At 40.3% G+C, this 18,244-nt stretch overlaps 1 protein-coding gene across 2 annotated transcripts in view; it reads left to right on the forward strand.

Moving 5' to 3' along the window:
- ANKRD42 (ankyrin repeat domain 42) overlaps window positions 1-18,244 on the forward strand; it is a 52,694-nt gene that overhangs the window by 18,526 nt on the left and 15,924 nt on the right. For both annotated transcript variants that reach the window (XR_009545629.1, XM_060176750.1), the window contains 3 exons: window positions 3,725-3,925; window positions 6,613-6,738; window positions 14,403-14,508. Coding sequence is in view for 1 of the 2 variants with exons in the window: in XM_060176750.1 (XP_060032733.1) it covers window positions 3,725-3,925; window positions 6,613-6,738; window positions 14,403-14,508 (433 nt within the window). In the remaining variant the exon portion in view is untranslated. The remainder of the gene's footprint in view (window positions 1-3,724; window positions 3,926-6,612; window positions 6,739-14,402; window positions 14,509-18,244) is intronic.

Raw genomic sequence — 18,244 nt, forward strand, 5'->3', positions numbered from 1 at the left:
ATGAGGTCATCTAGTTTTTAATTTATTTATTTATTTTCCCTTTTGTTGCTCTTGTTGTTTTATTGTTGTAGTTATTACTGTTGTTATTGATGTGGTCATTGTTGGATAGGACAGAGAGAAATAGAGAGAGGAGGGGAAGACAGAGGGGGAGAAAGACAGACACCTGCAGATCTGCTTCACCGCCTGTGAAGCGACTCCCCTGCAGGTGGGGAGCTGGAGGCTCGAACCTGGATCTTTACTCAGGTCCTTGCACTTTGTGCCACATGTACTTAACCTACTGCACTACCACCCGACTCCCGGTCATCTAGTTTTAATCCTTCTCCTTTCGGTTTATGTTGGGTTTTCTCTGTTTCTGGGCCTGATGAAGAAGGAGCCACAAGGAATGAACATGAAATGTCAGTGGAGAACAACAGTCTCAAGGACTGAAGGCACTTTATTGGATTTTGTTATAGCATGAAGTGACCTTTAACCATAACAATACGTTTTTAGTTAAGTCTGATAAATAATTTATGCTGATGATCAACCCTTACTGTTTCTGCTCTCAAGGACCTTTCCCAGAACAGGTAGAAACATCTGTGGCTTGCCTACAGATGGCTGGTAAAGTTCATTCTCTCTGAGGGTTTCCTTCAGAGAGAGATGTCTGTTTGCAAAATATAATGAAGCTATTGTTCTGGGTATTTCAGTCATTAAGAACAGAGCCAGCCTCAGTCAACAGCACTAGAGGTGTTGTGTTTTTCCCGCAGGTTTATCTCACTCAGCATTATTTTTTCAAGTTCCATCCAAGACGTAACAGAGGAAATACTTAATCATTTCTTATAGCTGAGTAATCTTCTTAGTTACTCATCTGTCACTGGACATTTAGATTGTTTCCAAGTTTGGGATATTACAAATAATGCTGTTATAAACATAGGTGTACAAAGATCTTTTTTGAATAGGTGGAGTTTTTTTTTCTTTTTTCTTTTTCTTATTTTCTTCCTTTTCATTTGATAGGAGAGAGGGAAATTGGGAGGGGTGGGAGAGATAGAGGGGGAAAGAATGACACCTGCAGACCTGCTTTACCACTTGTGAAGTGTCATATTGCAGGTGGGGAGCAGGGGCTCAAAAAAGTGTCCTTGCGTGTATCATTGTTTTGAGAACAGGGATGTGTCAACCCCTGTTATAGGTGCTCCTAGCAAATAAAACAGACCAAAGGCCCTACTTTCATAATCTGGAGCTGAGGAGATAGAAAATATCTCCCTGAGATTCCCAAACAGACATGATGAGCCTAGACCTCGAATAAATCCCTCTCTCCATTGTTACCTGTCATCTCTATCAGGAACAACAAAACCAATCCCTTTGTGGGCCTCCATAGGACCTTGCCCTCAACGTGGATCAACAACAGTAGAGAATGTTCCATCCTCCAAAGGGAGGCTGGACAACATACTCTATGCTCCACCTGAGGAAGATGGGTCCTGATATTGGGGCAGCTTGGAACGTTCCTACTCATGACCACAGAATGTGAGCTCAGATCTATAGGCATGCAGAGGTCACATAGGCTCCTAAGCTGAATATGGGTCCCAGATCACATCAAATTGATGGGGTTTACAATCAACAATATTTATACATTTTTCCCATATTTTCCCTGATCCAGCTTTATGGTCCTTTTTCCAGCCATGACTTCATCTCCCCAGACAATAACTTGGATCCACCTGCATATCAGATGTCAGGCTCAGGGAAAAACAAAAACAACAACAAAAACAAAAAACCAGTATAGCCACAGGCCATTTGGAATTGAACTTAAATATGCCTACTAGTTATCTATAAAACAGAGACCCCCCCCCCAACTCTTCATCTGCACTATTCCAGCCTTTAGGTTCATGATTCCTCAATAATTTTTTTGGCTTTATATGTTAACTCCCTTTTCAGCCACCAAGTTCCAGATGCTAGCATGATGCCACCCAGACTTCCCTGGACAGACAGCCCCACCAATATGTCCTGGAGCACAGTTTCCCCAGAACCCCACCCCACTAGGGAAAGAGAGAGACAGGCTGGGAGTATGGATTGACCTGTCAACGCCCATGTTCAACGGGGAAGCAATTACAGAAGCCAGATCTTCCACCTTCTGCACCCCACAATGACCTTGAGTCCATACTCCCAGATGGTTAAAGAATAGAAAAGCTGTGGTCCGGGACGTGGCACAATGGATAAGGCAATGGATTCTCAAGCATGAGGTCCTGAGTTCAATACCTGGCAGCACATGTACCAGAGAGATATCTGGTTCTTTCTCTCTCTGTGTCTGTCTCTCTCATTAATAAACAAATAAAATCTTAAAAAAAAAAAGAATAGGAAAGCTATCAAGGGAGGGGATGGGATACGGAGTTCTGGTGGTGGGAATTGTGTGGAGTTGTACCCCTCTTATCCTATGGTCTTGTCAATGTTTCCATTTTTTTAAAAAAATTTTTTTAATTATCTTTATTTATTGGATAGAGACAGCCAGAAATCAAGAGGGAAGGAGGTGCTAGAGAGTGAGAGAGACAGAGAGACACCTGCAGCACTGCTTCACCACTCGCAAAGCTTTCCCCCTGCAGGTGGGGTCCAGGAGCTCAAACCCGGGTCCTTGAGCATTGTAATACGTGAGATCAACTAGGTGCCTGGCCCCCAGTATTTCCTTTTTATTATTATTATTATTATTTTAATTAATTATTTATTTATTTCCTTTTGTTGCCCTAGTTGTTTTATTGTTGTAGTTATTATTGTTGTTGTCAGTGTTTCCTTTTTATAAAATAAAATAATAAAAAGGTAAAAAACAAAAAAAATATTAAATTTCTTCCTCTCTACCTCCCCAGTTTCTCTGTATCTCTATCCAAAATAAATTAGAAATATTTGAAAAAATATTTTTTATTCTTTTTTGTTCCCCAACCTCTACATTTTACTATTTTATTTTTTACACATTATTTTTATTTGATAAGACAGAGAGAAATTGAGAGGGAAGGAGGAGATAGGGAGAGAGCCAGACAGACACCTGCAGAACTGCTTCACCACTCATGAAGCTTATCTTCTGCAAGTGGGGACCAGGGGCTTGAACCTGAGTCCTCATGCAGTGTAACATATGCACTTAAACAGGTGTGCCACCATCTGGCCCTATATTTTATTCTTAGTATATGTGCTGCCGAAGCGAGCACCCTATATTTTATTCTTAAAAGATATTTATTTAATGAGAGAAAAAAAAACAGAATCCTCTGGCACATGGAGTGCTGGGGATGTAACTCTGAACCTCATAATTTATAGACTAATAATTTATCCAATGCACTACCTCCCAGGACATTGCTCATGTTAATTATAAGTTGTACAACTAGGATTTCAACTTACAAAATAATCTTTTTCTTTTCTTTTTTTTTAAAATTTTTTTATTACCAGAGCACTGCTCAGCTCTGGCTTATATGTGGGACTGAACCTGGGACATTGGAGCCTTGGGCACGAGTCTCTTTGTATAACTATTATGTTATCTATCCCTGCACAAGGCAACTTTCTGGAACATATTCTCTGGTGAATCTCATCTAGAAAGCTGATAGGGTAAGAATATATAGGCTGGGGAAAAAATGATATTTTTACTGAGAATAAGTCCAAGTCCTTGTTATATGGGGCATGCATGTCATCTCCCAATGAATATTGGAGTTACTGTATTAATTTTAAATTTTATTTTATTATCATTTTAAGAATTAAACTTTTTCCCTCTCACCTGTAGTTCACTTAGCAGCCATGGAAGGCCACCTTCACTGTTTTAAATTCCTACTCAGTAGAATGAGCAGTACAACGCAAGCTTTAAAAGCCTTCAATGATAATGGAGAAAATGTAATGGACCTGGCCCAGAGATTCTTTAAGCAGAACATTTTACAGTTTATCCAAGGTGTTGAAAATGAAGGAAATGATCAAAAAGACCAGGAAGGTGAGCAATAAATCTGAAATATTTTGGTATTTCTTAGTGGAACATGCAGAATGGAAAAGAAAGAAGTCACAAAGCAAATATATTAAAACATATGACATACCATTACTCTCCAGTTTATCCAGGTTCTCTTCTTTATTGTGAAATATTTTAGGCAGAAATATATAGCAACTAGGACTGGGGAGATAGCTGAATCTATTTTACGTCATCACTCAAGACCTGCCATCTTTTTTAAATTGCCACTGGGGCTCAGTGCTTTCATGACAAATCCATCATTTGTAGTGAATTTTTTCCCTTTCCTTCCCTTTCTTTCTTTTCCCTCTTCCTTCCTTCCTTCCTTCCTTCCTTCCTTTCTTCCTTTCTTTCTTTCTTTCTTTCTTTTACCAGAACACTCCTCAGCTCTGGTTTATGGTGGGATGGAGGAATGAACCTGGGACTTCAAAGCCTCAGGCATGAGAGTCTCTTTGCATAACCATTATGTTATCTCTCCCGCCCTTACCTTTATATCCCCCTTCCCTTCCTTTCTCTTTCCTATCCTTTTCTTTCTTTCTTTCTTCTTCTTCTTCTTTTTTTTTTTTACTCACTTTGCTTTTCTTTCCTTCCTTCCTATTTGATAGAGACAAAGATTGAGAGGGAAGGTGGAGATAGGGAGGGAGGAAGAGAAACACCTGCTGCACTGCTTTACCACTAGTAGCTTTCCCTTTGTAGGTGGGGACTTAAACCCAGGTCGTGATATATGGTAACATGTACTCTGCTGGGTACACCACCCTGGCCCTCAATACCTACCTTTTCAACTCTCTCTAGTTGTTACAAAAAGCAAGGAGAGGGTGCAGGCAATAGCTAATGGTTATGCAAAGAGACTCTCATGCCTGAAGCCCCAAAGCCCCAGGTTCAATAACTCATACCACCATAAGCCAGAGCTGAGTAGTGCTCTGGGAAGAAAAAAAAAAAAAAAAAAAGGCAAGAAGATGGAAGGGAATGTGAGGATAAGTGTAGGATTAGAAATTTTCATGGCCGTATTTGCACTCTGCACCTTTATAAACTTTCCATTGTTAAGATTTTAGTCTTATGACCCTACAGAGCTTCAAGAAGCCTGGAAAGTTCACATTGTACAAGCCAATAGGATGCCTCTTCTCAGCTTCAACTTTGTTCCGTTAAAGAGGGAAAATTTAGTGAATGAGTAACAGTCTTTGAGACCTTATAGAATGGTCATAAAGTTTATGTCACTTTTATGTTACCATGAGCAAGGACTGGGTCCCACCCAGTGTCCCTCCCCACCTGCACAGGCAGGGCTTCGTAAGTGGGGAAGCAAGTACTGAAAGTAACTGTCTGTCTCTTTCTCTCTCTGTCTTCCTCATCTCTCTCAATTTCTCTCTGTCCTGTTGAATAAAGAAAAAAAAAGGGGGGGGGTAGGTAGAAATGGCCACTAGGAGCAGCAGTGGATTCATTGTGCAGGCACCTAGCCCCAGCAGTAACTCTGGTGGCAGGAAGGAAGGAAGGAAGGAAGGAAGGAAGGAAGGAAGGAAGGAAGGAAGGAAGGGAGGGAAGGAGGGAGGGAGGAAGGGAATGAATGATAGGTATGGTGTACTGGGATCACTGGGTGATAATGTCTCCTGCAGTCTGAGAGTTAAGAACTCTATTCTGGTAAATAGTTGGGGAATTCTTAGGTGTTACTTCATGTTCAGCTAAATAAATATTGCTATGTTCTTTATCAAAGTGGTTATAGAAATATATACTCTTATCAACAGTGTTTAATGATAACTTGGAAAAACTATCTATGAAAGTAATGGACTTCCATTTCCCCTAGTAATTAGTTAGGAGTGTAGTGTGTGATAGGCACATATTTAAGATTAAGTAGTTGTTAAACTGTTTTCCAAAGTAGTTGTATCACTCTATATCTCATCAAACATGTATGAGAATTCTGTTGCTTCTCCATAGAGTTATCAACACAGTGTCATACCCAGCGGAACAGACACATTATCATGTTCAAGGACCCCAATTCAAACCCTGCAGGGGAGAGGAGGAGAGGTGGAGCAGTAGTGCAGGTTTCTCTCTCTCAGTCCTCTCTGTCTCTCACATTCTGTCAAGAAGAAATAAAATAAGAGAGCCTCCAAGAATGATAGGTGAGTTGTATAGACACTGAGCCCTAGCAATGTCAAACAAAAAGAAAAAAAGAAGATTAGACATTTTATCTGGTATCTGTTACATGTGAGGTACTAGGTCACATACATTCACACATGCATATGTTTACATATGATTTATATCAGTTATATGTGTCTATATATACATACACATTTTTATACATATACATTTTTATTTGCTTCTAGTTTAGTTGGCTTTTTTCACATCTTTGCAAACAGAAGAAATGGATTGTAAAAATTCTGGATTTAAGGCCAAGTATATATTTACACAGATTGGAAATGATCATTTTCTTGTGTTTTGTGGTATGAGGGGAAAAAGAGACTATAACTAAGAGCAATTCTGGTATCATATCCTAGAATATTTGAGGTCATGAGAAATGAAAATACTGCACAATAATAATATTTTATGATTATTTACAACTTGCCATTGCAAATTACTTTACTGTAATAATCTCAAACTTTAGATAATAATGAAATCTAGACTATGTGGTTATTGTGGAGAAAAGGAACAAATTCTGTTTACTAAAATGCTGACTATTTTATTCATAGCTTTAGAATTTCCAGGTCATGTGGCAGCCTCTAAAGGTGATTTAGGAATGCTTAAGAAATTAATAGAAGATGGAGTAATCAATATTAATGAACGTGATAATAATGGATCTACTCCTATGCATAAAGGTGAGTTATGGTTCTTGCTTTTTTTTTAATTCTCACATGATTGCTGATCAATTAGTTTTCCTTGCTTTGAGATAATCTGGAAAGGTTGGGCAAAATTTATCATATCTTATAAAATTCACTATTATCCATGACTTATAAATAAGATTTTTGTACCATTTTAAAGTTAAGGTAACAGTAGTTCAAGGAACAGTACAGTGGCTAGAGCATTGGACACGAATGCATGAGATCCTAGGTTTGGTCCCTGGCATTCCATGTACCAGAATGATATTCTGGTTCTCTTTTTTCCTCTCTGTCTCTCATGCTAATAAATAAATCAATGTCAAAAAAAAAAAAAAAGAAGAATGGAAGTAACACCGGTTTATAGCACTATACGTCTTAGAAATACAGTTTCATACCTCTTTAAGTACATGTTACCATACCCACCATACCACACCCACCAATATCCTCTTAACACAGTCCATTGAAACACTTCTTCCCTTTGTCCCCTCTCATTTATTTTCCCCATAACCTTAGTTTTATGATTGGAATTCAAATATTTATTTTTGATCCTGTCTGTAGCCTTAGGTTCTTTCTTTTTCTTTTTTTTAAGCATTTTTAAAAATATTTATTTATGGGAGTCGGGCTGTAGCGCAGCGGGTTAAGCGCAGGTGGCGCAAAGCACAAGGACCGGCATAAGGATCCCGGTTTGAACCCCGGCTCCCCACCTGCAGGGGAGTTGCTTCACAGGTGGTGAAGCAGGTCTGCAGGTGTCTGTCTTTCTCTCCCCCTGTCTTCCCCTCCTCTCTCCGTTTCTCTCTGTCCTATCCAACAACGACGACAACAATAATAACTACAACAATAAAACAACAAGGGCAACAAAAGGGAATAAATAAATAAAATAAAATATTTAAAAAATATATTTATTTATTCCCTTTTGTTGCCCTTGTTGTTTCCATTGTTGTTATTGTTGTTGTCATTGTTAGATTGGGCAGAGAGAAATGGAGAGGGGAGGGGGAGACAGAGAAGGGGGGTGAGAAAGACACCTGCTTTACCACCTGTGAAGAGATTCCCCTGCAGGTGGAGTGCTGGGGGCTCAAACCGTGATCCTTCCAAACGGGTCCTTGCATTTTGTGCCACATGTGCTTAAGCCTCTGCGCTACCACCCGACTCCCTGGGTTCTTTCTTAAATCCCAAATATGAGTGAAATTATCTGGTATCTGTTGTTGTTTTTGTTTTTTCCATCTGACTTATTATGATGAGCACAATCTCCATTTCCACCCTTCTTGTTACAAATGTCAAGAGCTCATCTTTTTTTCTGAGTAGTATTTGTATATGTGTATACACACATGCATACATATGATTTAGTAACTTGACAGTATGTCATTGCTTTTGTCTAAAATGGCATTACTTTTAAGACCTGGGAAATCATGTACTATTCTTCCTTTTTTAAATAAACCGTCTAACCTTTTTCTTTGAGATTTTATTTATTTTAATGAGAGAGATGCAGAGAGAAAAGATACACAAAGAGAGGAAGAGAGGAAGATCAGAACATTGCTTAGCTCTGGGTTATGGTGATGCTAGAGACTGAATCTGTGAATCCAGCCTCAAACATGAAAATCTTTTGCATAGACCTATATTATCTCCCCAGCTCCTGTACTATTCATTGTTACCTAGTTTTAGATTGACTTTAGGTGAGAGAGAAGCTCCAGGCATTTTAGGAACCAATTCTGAGTTGGCAGGTGACTAAATTAAGTAAAGAAGGGCAGAGACTGGTTTTTACATATGCAGAACCAATTAGTTATCAATAGTAAGTCACTGTGAAAACACCACCAGTGGACAACTGGTCTTGCCTAAAAGACACAAGCATGCATCGAAAGGTTAGTGAAAGCAGTGAACAATGGAAAGGTGAGTAAATGAACATATTGAGCCTGGAAGCAGCACTTATTAGCTGCTATTGTTACTAGTAGAACAGGCCTTGGAGAGAGAGAGAATAGATCATGAGCTCTTAAGCCCCAGCCTCAGGGACTTTCTGAGCGGTTAGAATGCTGACTATGCCATCATAAATTCAACTACTGAGCAGCAGGGGAGATTATCACTGGATCTGAGAGCAACTTCAGCCAGAAATGATAAGTTGCCCAGGCATGACTACAGATAGAATTGATGCTTTTCCCTGTTAAACTGATTCAGGGGGAGGTGAAGGAAGATAGAGAAGGAGAGGAAACTTGGAAATCTCTCTCTGTCTCTGTGTGTGTGTGTGTGTGCAACTATACCCTTTTTCATTTAAGATTTATTTACTTATGAGAGGGAGTAGAAGAAGAGGAGTAACCAGAGCATCACTCTGGCACATGTTATACTGGGGATCAAACTTAGGGACTCATGCTTTGAGGGGTCAATGCTTAATCCACTGCACCACCTCCCAGCCTGCAATTTTTTTTATTTTCATAATATAGTGAACAGAGCTTGTAGATCTAGCTGTAGGATGAAGTTGTCTCGTCACTGAAAGTAGCTTAGTGTTCTCTCTGTTGGCTAGGGGTTGGATTCATATTTATCTATTTATTTATTTTTAATGAAAGAGAGGTACAGAAAGAGAAAGAGACCAGAACACTGCTCAACTCTGTTTTATGGTGGTGCTAGGGGTTAAACCTAAAACCCTGGAACTTCAGACATGAAAGTCTTGCATAATCATTATGCTGCCTCCCCAGCCCTGCGTTCACTTTATTTATTTATTTATTTATTTTGCCTCCAGGGTTATTGCTGGGGCTTGGTGCCTGCACCACAAATCCACAGCTCCTGGAGGCCATTGTTTCCCATTTCTGTTGCCCTCCTTGTTATTATAGTTATTGTTGCCATTGCTATTGTTGTTGGACAGGACAGAGAGAAATGGAGAGGGGAGGGGAAGACAGAGAGGGGGGAGAGAAAGACAGACACCTGCAGACCTGCTTCACCGCCTGTGAAGTGATGCCCCAGTCCCCACCTGTAGGGGGAAAGCTTCATGAGTGGTGAAGCAGGGATGCAGGTGTCTCTCTGTCTCTCTCCCTCTCTGTCATTTCCTTCCCTCTAGATATCTGGCTATCTGTATACAATAAGTAAATAAAGATAATAATTGTTTTTTCAAAAAAAGTTACTACAAATATAAGGAGCCACTACTTAAAAATAATAATTTATTATTATTTTTAATATTTATTTATATCCTTTTGTTGCCTTTGTTGTTTTATTGTTGTAGTTATTATTGTTGTTGTCATTGTTAGATAGGACAGAGAGAAATGGAGAGTAGAGGGGAAGACAGAGAGGGGGAGAGAAAAATAGACACCTGCAGACCTGTTTCACCGCTTGTGAAGCGACTCCCCTGCAGGTGGGGAGCTGTGGCTTAAACTGGGATCCTTATGCCAGTCATTGCACTTTGTGCTATGTGTGCTTAACCTGCTGTGCTACAGCCCAACTCCCATTTATTATTATTTTAACACACACACTCAGGGCACTGCTCCACTCTAGTTTATGGTGATGCTGAGGATTGAACCTAGGATCTCAGCCTAAAGCATGAAAATCGTCTGCATGACTATTTGCTTTCTCCCCAGCCCAGAGCTGTATACTTTTTTTTTTTTAATTGAGGAAAAAAAATTATTGCCACAAGATATTGGTGGAGCTTGGTGCTCACATGATGAATCCACAGCTGCTGGAAGCCACTTTTTCATTTTTTCCTTTTTCTTTTCCTCTTTCTTTTTATTTGATAGAGCACAGAAATTGAGAGGGGAAGAGGTGTGGGGGGGGTGAAACTACACCCCTACAGGTGGGTATAGTCCTCAGTCCTTGAGCATAGTAATGTGTGCTCTCAACTTGGTGCACTACTGCTGGGCCCCTGGAGTGGTATACTCTTTTTTTTCTTTTCATTCCATAGGACAGAGAGAAATAGAGAGGAGAGGGAGATACATAGACAGGGAGAGAAAGACAGACACCTGCAGACCTGCTTCACTGCTTGTGAAGTGTTCCCGCTACAGCTGGGGAGCCGGGGCTTGAACCTGGATCCTCACACGTATCCTTCTGCTGAGTACTATGTGTGCTTAAGTGGGTGTGCCATGAAGTGATATATTCTCTAAATAAACTATGAACAACAAAGGAATTTGTGTATTACATGGTATGATTAATAGCAAAACCAAAAAAAAAAAAAAAGCAAAACCATTGGGGCCAGGTGGTGGCACACCTGGTTGAGCACATATATTACAACACTCAAGGGCCTGGGTTTGAGCTCTTGGTCCCCATCTGCAAGGGGAAAGCTTTGTGAGTGGTGAAGCAGTGCTGTCTCTCTCACTCTCTTATCACCTCCTTCCCTCTTGATTTCTGGCTGTCTCTATCCAATAAATAAATAAAGATAATAAAAACATTTAAAAAATAGCAAAACCGCACATGTTACAGTGCTCAAGGACCTGGGTTTGAGTCCCCAGTCCCCATCCGCAGGGAGAAGGCTTTGCGAGTGGTGAAGCAGGGCTACAGGTGTCTCTCTGTCCCTCTTACTCTCTATCACCTCCTTATCTCTCGCTTTCTGGATGTCTCTATCCAATAAATAAATAAATATAATAAAACATTAAAAATAGCAAAATCATACAGTTGAAATATATGTAGTGTGGGTTCTGGATATTAGTTGAGAAATATAAATTTTTAAGTGCTAAATTATTGAGGAAATATTTTGGGGAGTTTAGTTGTAATACCTTATACTTATTTGACACTAGCAGTGTGTAAAACTGTTATTAGATTTAATCAGACTAATTTACTGAAACAATTGCTTTCCTTACAAACATGAAATCATCTCTGTAGAAGATGAGGCCATGAAGTTCCGAAGAATTAGGTTTCACCAAGGCAGCTGGTAACATTAAAGGCCATGATTTTATTCAGTTTTTTAAAATATGTTTATTTATTGTTGGATAGAGACAGAGAGAACTTGAGAAGGGAGGGGGAGATAGAAAGCAAGAGAGAGACACCTGCAACTCTGCTTCACCACTCGTGAAGTTTTCCCTGTGCCCTTGGGGACCAGGCGCTTGAACCTGGGTCCTAGCACATTGTAATGTGAGCGCCTAACATTGTATGTCACCACCTGGCCCCTTTATTCACTTTTTATAACTTATTTTTCAACTCTGTAGACATTTACATGCTATCCATTTGCTAAGATCTGTCCTGTTTTCTAATGTCATTATTAAATAGACCCAAACCCAGGACATTTTTTCTTATTTTTTTGTTAGTGTTAATATTAATGTACAAGGTTGTAAGATAATAGGGGTATAATTCCATATAGTTCCCACCACCAAAGTTCTGTGTCCCACCTTTTCTTTTCTTTTCTTTTCTTTTCTATTTTTCTTTCTTTTTCTTTTCCTTTTTTCTTTTCTTTCTTTTTCTTCTTTTCCCCTCCATGGCTATTGCAGGGGCTCAGTTCCTGTACTACAAATCCACTGTTCCTGGGGCCATTTTTTCAATTTTTAGATAGGAAAGAGAAATTGAGAGGGGAGAAGAAGATAGGAAGAGATAGACACCTGCAGGCCTACTTCACCACTTGTGATGCTACCCCCAGCAGGTGGGCAGCTGAGGGCTTGAACTTGGATCCTTGAGCATGTCCTTGCGTCGAACTATGCGTGCTTAACCTGGTGTGCTACCTCCCGGCTCCCTGTCTCATCCTTTCCATTGAAACTGCCCTATTTTTTACCCCTCTAGGTATATGGACCAAAATTCTTTTTTTTTCCTCCAAAATTCTTTTTTTAAAAAAACATTTCGCGAGTTGGGCGGTAGCACAGCGAGTTAAGCGCAGGTGGCGCGAAGTGCAAGGACCCGCATAAGGATCCCGGTTCAAGCCCCCGGCTCCCCACCTGCAGGGGAGTCACATCACAAGCGGTGAAGCAGGTCTGCAGGTGTCTTTCTCTCCCCCTCTCTGTCTTCCCCTCCTCTCTCCATTTATCTCTGTCCTATCCAACAACAATGACATCAATGGTGACTACAACAATAAAACAGCAAGGGCAACAAAAGGGAATAAATAAATAATAAAAATTAAAAAAATAATAATAACTACTACAACAATAAAAAAGTTATTTAAGAGAAAGATAGGAGGAGAAAGAGACAGAACCAGACATCACTCTGGTACATGTGCTGCCAGGGATCGGATTCAGGACCTCAAGCTTGAGAGTCCAACACTTTATCAAACACCGGGCTACCTTCCAAACCACCCCAAATTCTTTTGGTGTACAGAAGATGGGAGTTCTGACTTCTGTAATTGCTTCTTTGCTAGACATGGGATTGGCAGATTGTTCCATACCCTCAGCCTGCTTCTGCCTTTCTCTAGTGGGATAGGGCTCTGGAGAGGTGAGATTCCACAAAGCATTGATGAGGTCATCTGCCCAGGAAAATAAGATGGAATGTAGGTCAAATTGCTTAATAAACAAGAACCATAGAGTAGGAATAGAGGAGATGAAAGTAGGGACCTTAGGAAACCCAGAATATTTAAGTCTACTGTGTTGTTCCTCCCCCTACCCCTACCCTCTGCCCCTCGAGTTTTTTTTTTAAAGACTTTCTTTTTTATTTATTTGTTTATTTATTTATTTATTGTTGTTGTTGTTGCACTTGTTTCCATTGCTGTTGTAGTTGTTATTGTTGTTGATGTCGTCGTTGGACAGGACAGAGAGAAATGGAGAGAGGAGGGGAAGACAGAGAGGGAGAGAAAGATAGACACTTGCAGACCTGCTTCACCGCCGAAGGGACTCCCCTGCAGGTGGGGAGCCAGGGGCTCGAACCGGGACCCTTATGCTGGTCCTTGAGCTTTGTACCACCTGCGCTTAACCCGCTGCACTACCGCCCTACTTCTGCCCCTCGAGTTTTGATACAGACTTAAATGGGATGGGTAAATGGGTAAGGTGAACATGCAGTTGAGTAGTGGGCACTAGGTAAGATTCACTGTGGTGTAGAGTTGAACATTTATATTGAGTGCACATGTTTTGAGCAAATTTAGATATGGTGATAAACAGTGTTGGTAATCTAGTGGGACTTGAAGGATTTATAAATTTTGAGTTTTGAGCATCAGAGGAATAACTTAGTTATATAAGATGTTGCAAGATTTAAAAAATCAGTGTGGGGGCAGGATAGATAGCATAATGGTTATGCAAAGAGACTCTCATGCCTGACACTCCAAAGTTCCAGGTTCAATCCCCTGTACCACCATAACCCAGCAGTGCTCTGGTAAGAAAAAAATTAATTAGTTTAATAAATAAATAATGTAGGTCTCTTTGACTGGACTGTCCTCATATTCTGATTTGATACTTGATTGCTCAGGAACTATAAGTAAGAATGTCTAAACACTGGGTAGGATTAGAAGAGCCATGATTCTAGTTTCAAACTTATTATACTTGTATCTATCTGTATGGTGTTAAGTAACCCCTCCAAGCTTCAATTTTTATGTATGCTTGTAAAGTTCTCAACATAGGACTTGCTACAGTAGATCTTTGATTGTTTCAGTAAAGAATGAATAAATAGAAGAAATAACAGCTACCCAACCTACTTTTGTTGGTTATTGTGAGGATCAGTACTTAGGAAAATAATTTCTTAATAAAAAAGAAACCTAAAAAATTTCTAATATACTTTCCAAATTTTTGGAAAATTATTATTAATATCAGAAACTGTTTCTCTATGTATTTTCTGTTTTTTCTTTTTCACAGCTGCTGGACAAGGCCACATAGAGTGTTTGCAGTGGATAATTAAAATGGGTGCAGACAGTAATATTACCAACAAAGCAGGAGAGAAGCCCAGTGATGTGGCTAAGAGGTATGTTTGCTTCGCACTGTTTATTTAAAGTTTTGCTTATCCTCTCATACCCCAAAATCTCTGAAGACTTAATGAAATTGTTGGATTTAGTCAAATACCGATGGATGACAGTTATCAAGTTGAATTGACATTTGATAGTATAAAAACTGTTTTTCCTAAAGCACTGACTTTCAACTAAAAAGATAGCATTGTTCTTTTTTTTTTTTTTCCAGGGTACTGATCAGCTGTGGTTTACAATGGTACAGGGGATTGAACTTGGGACTTCAAAGCCTCAGGCATAACAGTCTGTTTGCATAACCATTATGCTATCTACCCCTGCCCTTGCCCTCTTTTTTTTTTTTTTTACTTCTTTTTTTAAATTTCTTTATTGGGGAACAGTAAATACAATAGTTTGTACACACATAACATTTCTCAGTTTTCCATATAACAATACAACCCTCACTAGGTCCTCTGCCACCCTTCTTGGACCTGTATTCTCCCCCACCCACCCAGCCCAGAGTCTTTTACTTTGGTGCAGTATGCCAATTCCAATTAATTTTTTTATTTTAATATATTTATTTACAAAATGAAAACACTGACAAGACCATAGGATAAGATGGTATAATTCCCACCACCAGAGCTCCATATCCCATGCCCTCCCCTGATAGCTTTCCTACTCTTTATCCCTCTGGAAGTATGGACCCAGAGTCATTATGGGATACAGAAGGTGTAAGGTCTGGCTTCTGTAATTGCTTCCCTGCTGAACATGGGCGTTGACAGGTCAATCCGTACTCCCAACCTGTATCTCTTTCCCTAGTGGGGCAGGGCTCTAAGGAAGTGGATCTCCAGGACACATTGGTGGAGTCATCTGTCCAAGGAGGTCCGGTTGGCATCATGGTAGTGTCTGAAACCTGGTGGCTGGAAAGAGTTAACATAAAAAGCCATACAAATTGTTGATTAATCATGAACCTAAAAGCTGGAATATTGCAGATAAAGATTTGGGGTCTCTGTTTTGGAAATAGCTAGTAGGCCTATTTTAGTTATATTCCAAAGGGCCCATGACTATATTAGTTTTTGCCTGAGCCTGACATCTGATATGCAGATGGACCCAGGTTATTGTCTGGGGGAGATGATGTCATGGTTGGACAAAGGGATAGAAAGCTGGATCAGGGAAGAGAGTAGCTCCCAAATATGGAAAAAGTGTATACATATTGTTAACTCTAAACCCATCAATTTGATCTGGGGCTCATATTCAGCATAGGAGCCTATGTAACCTCTACATCCCTGTAGGTCTGAACTTGCATTCTGTGGTCATCAGTAGGAACATTCTGAGTTGCACCAATTTCAGGGTCCATCTTCTTCAGGTGGTAGATAGAGTATGTTGTCCAACCCCCCCTTTGGAAGATGGAACATTCTCTACCATTGTTAATCCACATTGAGGGCAAGGTCCTATGGGGGCCCCCAAAGAGATCCATTGTATTGTTCCTGATGGAGCTGACCACTGTTAATGGAAAGAGGGATCTATTCAAGGTCTAGGCTCATCGTGTTTGTGTGGGAATCCCAGGACTCCCCAACTGTGGCCCCAGCTGATGGGGTGGCTTGATAGTGCCTAAAGAGTCATAATTAAAGTATGCCAGGTTCTTGCCCTTATTCAGCTTTTGTAGTCCTTACTTTGATAAGGTTAGCTTTGGAGTGACTGAGGGAAGTGTAATAGGAAGGAGGTGAGGAGGGTATCTAGGTCTAAGTAGAAACTATTTCATTAGGTACTTTAAGGTGTCTTTTTTTTCCCTTTTGTTGCCCTTTTTTTAAATTGTTGTTGTAGTTGTTATTGTTATTGTTATTGATGTTATTGTTAGATAGGACAGGGAGAAATGGAGAAAGGAGGGGAAGACAGGGGGAAAGAAAGACAGACACCTGCAGACCCGCTTCACTGCCTGTGAAGTGATTCCCCTGCAGGTTGATATAGGGGCTTGAAATGGAATCCTTAAGTCGTTCCTTGCGCTTTGTGCCACGTGTGCTTAACCTGCTGTGCTACCAGACTCCCTTAAGGTGATTTTTAGGTCTTTCTACTTGCTTGCTTCATGTGTTGACTCACTGCAAACTATTGTGCACTCTTGCCTTAGGGTATATATTTTACCCTAACTTATGGATACATGTGTACCTCTGCCCTATCTCATGGGACCTGGTATATATCTAGGTGTTAAGGCTTTGTTTGGAAGTACACCACCCAAAATGGAATTAAGGAGTCCTATAAGAAAGGAAAGGTCTCACCCAAATAATGATGCTAAAGGGTTGACATTCCACGTCTGACATCTCTGGACACATTACGAAGTGAAGCATGCCAAGGTGGTACTCATGGCATTGAATAGATTGGGATCAGCAGATGCAGTATCATTTGGTATGAATTGAGAGAAGCATGCTGGAAAGTGAGCCCCACCCTAGAGGTTCCAGGACTGGGGGAAATTTGGGCTTTATAGAGGAAGCTGGAGGTTCCTGCTGTCTTAGGGTTTAAGAAGGCAATAATTATTGCTATAATCAAATTATTGGGCAATTGGGTTGACTTTGAAAATCCCATTGTTAAGATTTGTTGTAATCATAGACAACCTTACCATAATTTGTCCTTTGATGTCATATATATATATATATATATATATATATATGACATATATACATATATATTATTTTTTAATTATTTTTTATAAAGTACCAGTTGCTTCTGCTCTCCTGGTCTAAGCTTTTAGAAGAGTAAACATTTCAAAGACTCAGTCTATGGTCTGTGAATTAAAAATTTTGAGACATTCAATCAATTTAGAAAGACCTAAAAAGCATTGTCCTCTTTTGCACAGGAAGAGGCATTTGGGAATGTTGTCAAATGATTAACCATCACTAATATTTATGAGGTCAGGTCTAATATTGCTAACCGTTCTGTAGTGCTCAGAACAGTAGTGCCTGGTGAAAAACAATGTTTAATAGGAGTAATGTGTTTTGGGAAAGAAATTTGAATTAAATGTAGCATCTCTTGTGGAACATCCCTAGTTTATTTGAATTATTTCCTACTCATTTATTTATTTGGTTGGTTCTTTGTTTAGTTTTCTGTATACTTAGTATATTCTGGGGGCTGGGCAGTAGTGCACGGGCTTAAGCACACATAGCACGAAGCACAAGGACTGTTCAAAGATCTGGGTTATCAAGCCCCCGGCCCCCCCACCTGCAAGGGGGTTGCTTCACAAGTGGTGAAGCAGGTCTGCAGGTGTCTTTCTCTCTCCCTCTCTACCTTCCCCTCCTCAATTTCTCTCTGTCCTATCCAATATTTAAAAAAAAAAAATAGTTGGGCGGTAGTGAAGCGGGTTAAGCATATGTGGCACAAAGCGCAAGGACCACTGAGAATCCTGGTTCAAGCCCCAGGCTCCCTACCTGCAGGGGAGTTGCTTCACAGGCAGTGAAGCAGGTCTGGAGGTGTCTCTCTGTCTCTCTACCTCTCTACCTCCCCTGCTGTGCAGATGTCCCTCAGGTTCTGCCACTTTCCACAAAGTTATATGGTACTCTTAAGTGCTTTCCCCAAGGCTCTGCCACTTTCCACAGAGTTATATGGTACTCTCAGGTACTTTCCCCAACCAATCCTGTCCCAATACATCACTCCTGGTTGTTTCCCTATAAAGCCTTCCTACTTCCACCGTCAGGCAGTGGCACAGCAGGTTAAATGCAGGTGGTGCAAAGTGCAAGGACCGGCTTAAGGATCCTGGTTCGAGCCTGTGGC

The sequence above is a fragment of the Erinaceus europaeus genome, chromosome 17 (genome assembly GCF_950295315.1).
Source record: "Erinaceus europaeus chromosome 17, mEriEur2.1, whole genome shotgun sequence".
Classification (NCBI taxonomy): domain Eukaryota; kingdom Metazoa; phylum Chordata; class Mammalia; order Eulipotyphla; family Erinaceidae; genus Erinaceus; species Erinaceus europaeus.